The sequence below is a fragment of the Sturnus vulgaris genome, unplaced genomic scaffold (genome assembly GCF_052056855.1).
Source record: "Sturnus vulgaris isolate bStuVul1 unplaced genomic scaffold, bStuVul1.hap1 Scaffold_85, whole genome shotgun sequence".
In the NCBI taxonomy this organism is placed as follows: Eukaryota; Metazoa; Chordata; class Aves; order Passeriformes; family Sturnidae; genus Sturnus; species Sturnus vulgaris.
Window position 1 is genome coordinate 1,784,321 of NW_028276736.1, and position 10,052 is coordinate 1,794,372.

At 53.5% G+C, this 10,052-nt stretch overlaps 1 protein-coding gene across 1 annotated transcript; it reads right to left on the reverse strand.

Annotated features, from left to right (window-relative positions):
• Positions 1-245: 245 nt before the first annotated feature.
• LOC148217378 (endogenous retrovirus group K member 8 Gag polyprotein-like) lies at positions 246-839 on the reverse strand. The gene has a single exon (XM_088158704.1). It carries the CDS (start codon positions 837-839, stop codon positions 246-248), a length of 594 nt encoding a protein of 197 aa, XP_088014830.1.
• Between the last annotated feature and the right edge of the window lie 9,213 nt (positions 840-10,052).

Genomic DNA, 10,052 nt, shown 5'->3' on the forward strand with positions numbered 1-10,052 from the left:
GAAACCTGTGCCAGTGAGGGGTTCTGGGGTGCCATTTGTGTCTGAGCACCACACCCCTGGGTGCTCATCAGCCCATTTCCCTGGTCTGGCACAGGCTCCTTTGTTTTGCACTGATTGGCATAATGTCCTGGTTTTTTGCATTTAGCACACAGAAAAGTAGGCATGTTAGCCTTCTGTTGCTGTGGCTTCTGCTTATTGTTATTATTATTTTTCTCATGCTTTTTCTGACCACCTCCTGACATGTTTTAATGATGCCACATGGCAGCTGCTAAAGTGGAGATGTCATGACCTATGGTTCCCACCTTAGCACATGCCTGGATCATCTCAGTCAAAGAAGGGTCCCCTGGCACAGCCTGGATGATTTTTAAACAATCAACATTAGCATTGTCCCTAGCCAGCTGTTTACATAACAACTGCCTTAGGGCATCATCCTCAACTTGCTTCTCCAAGGCAGCTGCAATTTTCTCAACAAATTGTAGGAATGGTTCTCTGGGACCCCGTGTAATTTTCACATATTTTTGTAGTGGGGCAGCAGCTTCCATTGTTTTAAACATGGCTGCAAACCCTACTTTTTGGCACTGTTCTAGAATCAGGGGGTCCCAGGTGGCTTGCATGTCAGGGTTAGCAAATTGATACCGACCCATCAAAGCATCCGTCCCCACAGCAAGTCTAGGATCTGGCCGGGGTCGCTGCATATTTTCAGCAGCAGCCTTGTCAGCCATCTGTCTCCAGTTGTCCTCAAACAGTCTAAACTGGACAGGCTGGAACAGCACCTGGGCCAGATGCTTGATATCATAGGGTGCTAGTAAATCGGTATTCAACACCCTGATAATTTGCATCACTTGTGCAGAACCAAGCTCATAATTTGCTACCTTGACCCGTAAATCTTGGACAACACGCCAAGCTATGACGTCGTGCCTATCTGCCTGCCTTGAGCCAGGCACAGCCTTGAAGACAGGAAAGGCCTGAGGTCCTCCAGTCCCCCCAGGGACTGGGTTGAGCTCAGCTGGATCTACCTGAACACCTTCGTCCACCTGGAGAGCACCACCCCCTGGCATTTCCAAACGTTCTAGTAAACCGCACTCTCCTTGTTGCAATGCTTTGACTTTCACTGCCTCCCAGAAGCTGTGATGATTCTTGGGCTGGACTGTGACTGAACACGGGGGCAGGGTCCACAGGCTGCTCTGAGAGGAGGCTGAGGGACCAGTACAGCGTCGACTGTCTGATGTGAATCCTTGCCTTCGGAGGAGGGTCTGCTGTGCCTCTCCACTCGAGCTGGAGTGACGAGAGCGGTCCCTGTCCCCTGGAGAATGGTGCAGCAGACACAGGCACAGATGCAGCGGCGCTTTGCACGGTCAGCGGGGGTAGATTTGTTGACGGAAATGCACAGAGTTCTGGCAGCAGTTCTGGTGCACTGGGGGCAGAACCCTGTACTTCTGGGTGGGTGGGGTGCATCATCAGGGGCGGCACGTCAGACGTCACAGCCCCGGCCATCGCCGGGGAGGGCTGCTGTGGCTCCACCTCCAGAGGTGGGCCAGGCTGCGGCATCACCGAGGAGGGGGCGGGCAGCACCGCCTTCACCTCTGCAGCCGGCGCCACCCGCTCCACCCCTGCGGGCGGGCCCGTAGGCGACAGGGGAGCTGCCTGTGAGCACGCCAGGAGGGGAGGGGGGGCCGCGCCAGGGGGGCTCGCCGCCGTGCGTGGGGGGCTCGCTGCTGCACCACCCACAGGCGCAGCCGCCGGGAAGAAGCCATCTCCAGACGCCCCTGGCTCCACGCCTGCCTGAGTGGCTGTGAATCTTTCCAGTGTTACATGCACAGTCTGCATAACTTGTTCTGTGATCCGGGCTGTGATCTGGTTCAGCAGATCTGTCGAAATGGTCGACTGACATGCTGGCCCAGCCGGCGAGGGGGGCATGGGATGGTCAGACAGCTGGCTGAGTGCTGACTGTCAGGACCCCGTGCGTTGCAAAAAGGGGGGTGTCTTGGTTTGAAAGACAGGTATGGTCTAAGGAAAGGCAAGAGCCCCTTTTCTGCAATGCAGAGTGCAACCCCCCTCCCTTTTAATTATTTTAGGTCCAAATCAGACGCCTTCAGGCAGGAGATATGGGGATAAGAATAACAGTTCTTTACTGGTATCTAACAAGGCAGAAGACAACAACAGCTATAAAAATTGGCAACAGAACAGAACAGTCTAGCTCTGCTCCAGTCCCTTCTGGCCGCAGGCCGTCTCCCTGTGCTGTTACCGGTGCTGTGGGGGCAGGGCAGGTCCCGCGCAGTTGAAGAGGGCTGGGTGATGGCGGCCGCAGCCCAGGGGTGAGAGGGATGGGAAAGTGACTCCCCCCTCACGGTGTCGGTCGTGGTGCTCAGCAGAGTGTCCGGAGGTAGTAGGGTGAGCTGGGAGAGCAGCAGAGCGATGTCCAATGGCAGGGAGCGTGGATCTCAGTGCTGGGATGGCAGGGGGAGATGCCAGAGCGGAGCCCAGGTTGTCTTCCCACTCCAGGAGCCAAGTGAGAGAGCGAGAGCCCTGCTCCAGACCCCCCCGTCCCACCTTTCCTTTTCCGGTTCCCCCCCACTTCGCCCTCCACCCACCCCCCTACGAGAGAACATTATCTGTCGTTTTAAGGTGTAGCCACAATTACTTAGCATAACAATGGGAGGAATTCCACAGAAAGAAAAGGGGAACAATCCAACCCCCAACAGGGGGGTTGAGGGCTGTGAGCCGGACGGAAACGAATGATCAGCCCCACTCCCTCTTTCAGAACCCAATCTCCCTAAAAAAGGAGGAGTATTTAGGCTGGATATAGTCATTTGTGGGGGGATACACCGGTGGAGAGAAACTTCTTGGCGATGGGTAGTTTGCCAGGGGGGCAAAATTTTCGTGGGGAATACCTGCCCACAGAACATCCAGGCAGGGCGCGTGGAGGAGGGAATTTTCCATCTCCTGGTCCTCAGACATTTCGTTCCGCATTTCCCGCGCATCCCCCATCATGACTCAATTAATGAGTCCCCAGGTGGTTAGCAAAAGGGATACTGAAGTATTTGTGGCTAGCAGGGCACTCCATAGACATTCCCCTAACTGCCTCCATGATTCTGAGGAAAGGGCTTCTTTGGGATCATCGGACAGCCCATGTTGTTTTGCCCATGCCAGTATGGCGATCAAATCTCTGTCTGGAATCGGGGCTTCCAAATTCTCTAGCACCCCTTTCCAAATGGAGAGGACAGATTCCTCTTGCTTAGTTAAACGGTTCCCCATTATCTAACTGCTTTCCCAACTAATTGCTTAGCCGGGGACGGGGAACTAGAGAGTACCTCAGCCATCTGGATTTCCGGTTCTCCAATGGGTCTGCGCGGTCTCCCCATGTGGGCTCTGCCGACCCCTAGGTGCTGGGTGCCGGGCACTGTGCGCAGCACGGCTCTGCAGCGCTCCGCGATGCCTTGACTGTCCCATGCCTGGCGGCTCAGCTCCGCGGAGCCCTGCACTGCTTCGCGGTACATGCTGGGCTGCCCCGATCCAGCCCGCGGCTTCTGACGCTCCGCTCCCAGAGCCGGTAGCGATGCCCTGTGGTCCAGTCCTCCCAGGAGTAATCCTGGGGCGTCCACTGCCTAAAGCAAGCTGAGCAATAGTTCTGGGGCAAAGGTGCTCCCGATACCTCTGTGATGGAGGCACTGCTGACAAATTCTGTGGGATGTCCCGTCCCGCTGCAGCTGGGTGGAGATCCATGATTTTCCCACATGACTCTCCTGGTCCCAGCCGTCGTCATGGGTCCGGTCCTATCCCCAGTGTACGGTGTCCTCGTTTTCTGAGTATTCCAGCCTGCTCTTGGCACGGCTCCAGCTAGACAAGGCTCAGCCCTGAGCGCAGTCCGGGTTATCGACAGACTAGCTGGGTCTGTCCTGGTTTGGCAGTCTTTGGGCCCCGAATTCTTATGTGCCCTTGTCGGCAAAGGTCCCGAGATCAAGCACTCGGTGAACCTCCAAATGTTGCTCGGTGGAGGCCTTCAAATGTTGCTCGGTGGAGGCCTTCAAATGTCCATCGGTGGGACCTCCAAATGTAGCCGTGGAATGGGGTTTTAACTCTTTAAGCGCGGCAGAAATAAGATGCACAGCTACATGGTCATCTTTCATGACAGGAAGAGAGACAAGTTTATTCAGAAACACACTTGGTTTTATAGCATGACTCGCAACTTCAAGAGGAGAGAAAAGGTGATTGGTTCAGAGAGAAGACACCCCATTGCCAGGGCCTGGTCACATACCACAACAGGTATTCTATCTTGTTATTAATTCTTTTTTATTTTGACCAAATTATCACCCTGGGAGAAATTCTCCCTAGTCTTGAGCTGGACCAGCTTATCGGCTGGGAACACAGCTGAAAAACTCCAGCCTGGAATATTTTTCAGGCTGTAATTTTCTTACTTTCTCAATATGTGTTCCACAATGCCCCGCAATGTCACAGTGGACCTTTGGTTCCATGTAGCCCTGCAGTGTCACAAAGGCCTCTTGGTTTCACGAGGCCTCACAGTATCACAATGGTCCTCTTGGTTCTGTGGGGACCATCAGGGTCACAATGGTCTCCTTGGTTCCAGGAGGCTGTGAAGTGTCTGAATCGTCTCTCCATGGTTCTATGAGGCCTTGCAATGTCACAATGGACATTTGGCTCCATGGGGTCTCACAGTGTCATAATGTCACCCTTTAGTTCCATGACACCCCAAAGTGTCATAATGCTCTCCAGGGTTCCAGGAGGCCCCGCAGTGTCACAATGGACCCTTGGTTTGATGGGATCTCAATGTCACAATGATCCAAACATTCCATGGAGCCACAACCGCATCACAAAGGTCCCCTTGGCTCCATGATGCTCAGGAATGTCACAGTGGTCTCCATGATTCCATGAGTCCCCACAGTGTCAAAATGGTTCCATGGTGCCTGTGCTGGTGCATTCCCCCCTGCCCTTCTCAGCCCACCCTGTCACCTGAGAAATGCTCACTGGGGCTCAGCTGTGGCCAACAGCCCCTGGATTCAGCTCCTCTGGAGCTCAGCACAAACACTGTCTGCTCCCAGGCACTTGCTGCTGCCCAACGAGCTCCTGGTTCCTTTAGGAGCAACCTTGGAACTGTTTTTGTTCCCTCACCGGCACAACATCCCTGTTCTCACCCTTCCAAAGAAAGCTGTGGATGGCAAGTGTGGCCAGGATGAAACATTGCTGTGCACAAAGCCCCTCTCTTGGGGCCCTGCAAACAGCGCTCCACAAGGAGCCCCTTGGAGCTCTCCTGGGCCAGCACCTCCCTCTGAGCGGGGCCTCTCTGAGCCGGGAACTCTCCTGTTTGCTGCACTCGGGGCATCCCCGAACAAGCACGGAGCCTGGGCCAATCCCCCACTCCTCCAGGCTCAGCCCTTCACCGCTGGGGAGATGCCAAAGCATCCGGAGGGAGCATTTCCCTGCCCTCCAGGGGAATTCCTCACAGCTCCCTGGCACTGACTCTCTCTGTCTGTGTGCACACATGAGTGCCTGTGCCCTGGCAAATGTGGCAGAAATGCTGCTCTCTGAGGGGTTGGAGTGCCTTGGCTCTCTGAGTCAGTCAGGCTGTCAGTAAGGTTAAGTCATGAGGTACAAGCTGAGTTAAATGCTGCTAAATGTTGTTCTTTTGCTAAGTTGTTACGTTTAACTGTTGCTGCTTTTAAGGCCCTAAAAGTGTCCCGAGTGTGGGAAGAGGTTTCAGACCAGCTCCCATCTCCTCCTGCACCAGAGGATTCACACAGAGAAGAGGCCCTGCGAGTGTGAGAATGTGGGATGAGCTTCACCCAGAGCTCCAATCTGATCTGTCACCAGAGGATCCACACAAGGGAACAACCCTATGAGTGTCCCCAGTATGGGAAGAGCTTCAGCCAGAGCTCTCACTTGACCAAACACCAACAGGGGCCCTGCGAGTGCCTCGAGTGTGGGAAGAGCTTCATGCACTGCCCCAAGTTCATCCTCCATCACAGGATCCATGCTGGGCAGAGCCCTGGTGACCCACATTCTCAGTGATCCAGGTTGGGCAGACACCTGGCTGGTGCTCTCCACGTCCTCCTGGCTCCCCACAGGCACCTGGATGAATGCAGTGGCAGGAACATCCATCAGGACTCTGATCGACATTGGAAATTAATTGAGAGGAGCTGATTTTTCGACTTTACAGCCCAAAAAATCTCATCTACTCTGTGATTTTTATCTGCAGGCATCAAGGAACGCTGGATGATCTTGGAGATATTTTCCTACCTGAATAATTTCCATGTTTATCCCATTAAAACACTCTGAATTGGGATAAAAATATTAAAATTAAGCAAAGACATCTTAAGCTGAATCCTTTTACTGGTATTTGAGGATGAATTTGGGGTTCAGGGGAATATTCAGGAGAATTGATGTGCTCTGGGACCATCCAAGCCAAGGGACATGGCCATGATCTCGTAGTTGTTCCAGCAGAACATGTCCACCTGAGCCTGCCTGTTCTCCAGGAATTCCAGTTGTCTGTTCCTGGCCTGGGTCTCCCCATCTGGGGTGTCTCCCCTAAAGTGTCCAAATCCCTGCTAAAGTGCCCGAGCTGCTCTCAGCTGTGGATGTTCCTGTCCCCCAACCTCTCCTGGTCAGTGCCATGGAGGGCTGGGAGGGGTTTTAGGGACTCCTGGGGGAATTGAGAGAGGCTTTTGTGGCTCTTGGGGTCATTTGTGGTTCTGGGAGGGGGTATGGGGGCCTTCTGGGGGAGTTGTGAGTTCTGGGGTCCTGGCAGGGCTGCGTGGCTTGTGAGAGAATTTGGGTGGATCTTGGGGAAGATCAGAAAGGGTTTTTTTGGGGTTTTTTTGGGGCATTTATGTTGCAGGGAGCGGCTGGGGATTCGTTGTGGCCAGAAACTATGGGGTGTTTTGGGGGATCCAGGAGTGGCTGTGGGGCTGGGAGGGGATTTTAGGGCAGTTGTGACCCCCACTCAGCACCCCAAAACTGCCACCAGAGCCCGCCCCAAATGTGCTGCCAGGGTTTAGGGTCTCCATGTTTGGATTCATCCTCCTGGTGCTGGGGAAGAAGGTGAAGAGGGGTCCCGAGGGGCCGTGTGTGTCCCCCCAGAGCGTGTGTGACCCCCCCCTCTCATCCTGGTGTCACCCCCTTTTCCCTCCCAACAGGGCTCCTGCCCCAGCTCCTGCTGCCCCAGGAGGGAATTTGGGGAGGGGGCAGAGGGGGATGACCCCGTCCCAGCCCCTTTGTTCAGCACCAAGCTGGGCTTGGGGCCACAGGAGGAAGAGGCCAAGGGGAAGCAGATCCTGCAGGTGGGACAGTGCTTGGGCTCAGTGCAAGGTCCTTCCCTGCACACCTGGCTCAGGTGTGACTCTGCCCTGGGAAGGGAGTGGGACATTCCCATCCCCATGGATCAGGGCTGGGAGCAGCACTTGGAACACAGACATGGAAATACTGGAAGTGACTGGGACCACACTGAGGGCTCCTGGGAACAACTGGGAATGACAGGTGTGTTGGAGGTAACTGGGATATACTGGGAATGAGTGAGATCATCCTGGGGGCAGCTGGAACCATACTGGGGACTCTGGAATGACTGGGAATGAGCATGCTATGTGCAACTGGGATATACTGGGAGTGTCTGGAAGAATACTGGAGGGGACAACACTGGTTACAACTGGGATCATGTTGGGGGCTACTGAGAGCAACTGGGAGTGACTGTGTCTCTACTGGGGCCCACTGAGATCATACTGGCCATAACTGGGACTAAACTAGGAGCAGCTGGGTGCAACTGGGATGACACTGAGGGGGACTGGGACCATACTGGGAGTGACCAGGAGCATGCTGAGGGCAGTTTGGACCATGTTGGGGGCAACTGGGATATACTGGGAGCAATTGGAGCTGCACTGAGGGTGACTTGGAGTGGCTGTGGGCAGCTGGAGTCATGCTGGAGACAACTGGGAGGAAGTGAGAGTGACCGGGAGCATGCTGGGATCAACTGGGACATACTGAGAGAGACTGGGAGTCACTGGGATCATAGTGGGAGTGTCTGGAACCATAGCAATGGCCTAGGCTGGGAGATGTGGGGACTCAGGGTGTGCAGGGAATGCTGTGACCCTGCAGGGCCTGATGGACCCAAGGGGACATTGTGATACTGTGGGGCGTCATGGAATCATGGACACCACTGTGACATTGCTGGGCCTGATGGAACCAAGGAGACTGTACTGATACTGTGTGGCTCCATGGAATGTAGGGATCATTGTGACACTGAGACCTCATCAAACCAAGGGTCCATTGTGACACTGTGAGGCCTCGTGGAACTGTGGAAACCATTATGGTGCTTTGGGATGTCATGGAACCAAATAGACCATTGTGACACTGAGGGTGCTGCCCGAAACCCCAAGTAAAACACAAACTAACAGAGTGTCAGTTTATGCGGTGCTTTATTCAGGGCCCGGGGACCTGCGGACTCGCGTCCAAAGTCAGGATCCCACCGGTTCCCTTTTTAGAGGGTTTTTTATACCCTTTTTACAAATGGTTTATGTGCAGAAGTACACATTCTTCTATAGATACATTCACCTTGTAGATAGCATTTTGCGTCATAAATCTTACATGGTTGCTTACCCTAGGACTATAGTGTTCTCCCCCTTAATCTCCCTCTTATGCCACTGCCCACCACCAGTACTTTATTTATGATTATACTTTAACCTTATCACTAACAGTTCTGCATGCTCTGCTAAATCTTTTGAACATTGTTTTCTCAGCACAGCACATTCCTAAGTTAGTTTCCCAGGGCCTACTCTGGGAACTGCAGTCTCCAAGCCTTAGCATTACTACTACTATTATGGTTTATACACTTTATATTCTAATATTCAGGATTTCTAGTCCGTACGGTAACAAGGGGACTCATGGAATCATGGAGACCATTGTGACACTGTGAGGCCCTGTGGAATAATCAAAGCACTGTGACACTCTGAGGTCTCATGGAACCATGGAGAGAACATTGTGAACCTGACGGTCCCCACAGAACCGGGAGGACCATTGTGGTACTGTGGGGCCTCATGAAACCAAGAGACCTTTGTGACACTGCAGGGCTGCAGAGAACTAAAGATCCATTGTGACATTGGGGGCCTCATGTCATCAGTGGTCCATTGTGACACCGTGGAGCCAAAGGAGACCATTGTGACACTGCAGGGCTTCATGGAAGCTTGGGGACATTGTGACATTGTGGAACCCCATTGACCAAAGGGCTCATTGTGACACTGCAGGGCTGCATGGATCCAAAGCTCCAGGGTCACACAGAGGGGCCTCCTGTAATCAATGCTCCATTGGGACACTGTGGAGCCAAAGGAGCATTTGCATTGTGACACCACAAAGCAAAGCCTCATGGTCCAAAAGTTCATTGTGACTTTGTGGGCCTCATGGAACAGAGGAGTTGCATGACATTGTGTGGCCTGTGGAACCACAGAGACCATTGTGACACTGCTGGACCCCATGGAATCCTTGGGACCATTGTGACACTGCAGGGCCTTATGAAACCAAGAGACCATTGTGACACTGCAGGTCTTGTTATCAAGGAGCCATTGTGGCACTGCAGGGCCCCATAAAACCAAGGGAGCACAGAATAGGTCTGGCTGGTTTGGCCTCTCGAGGGCCGCCTGACTGGTCCAGCTGACCTTGGCATGTTGAGGGTCTCTTCTCATCTGCTACTGAAATACTGGGGCTTCCTGCTTTCCTTCCTATGGAAAAGAACTGCCTTTCTCCTCCAGGCACCCATGGCCAGAATTGGGATTTCACTGCCAAATTTCCGTATATCCAGGGATTGTTCCCATAAGAATATTGCCAGGACAAGTCTGAGTGGCAGTGGTTTCACCAGGGTCACCTCTCATCTGTCTCCAAAACCCTGGGTAAGGCTCTGTGCTTCCCTTCCTATGGGAATTAACTTTACTGCTTCACCAGGCACCCATGGCTGAGATTGGGATTCCACCTCCAAAATTCCCTATATCCATAGACTATTCCCAGATAAAATCTACCATTACTGATAATCCCAGCAGGCTCTCACCTGCCTTCCAAAC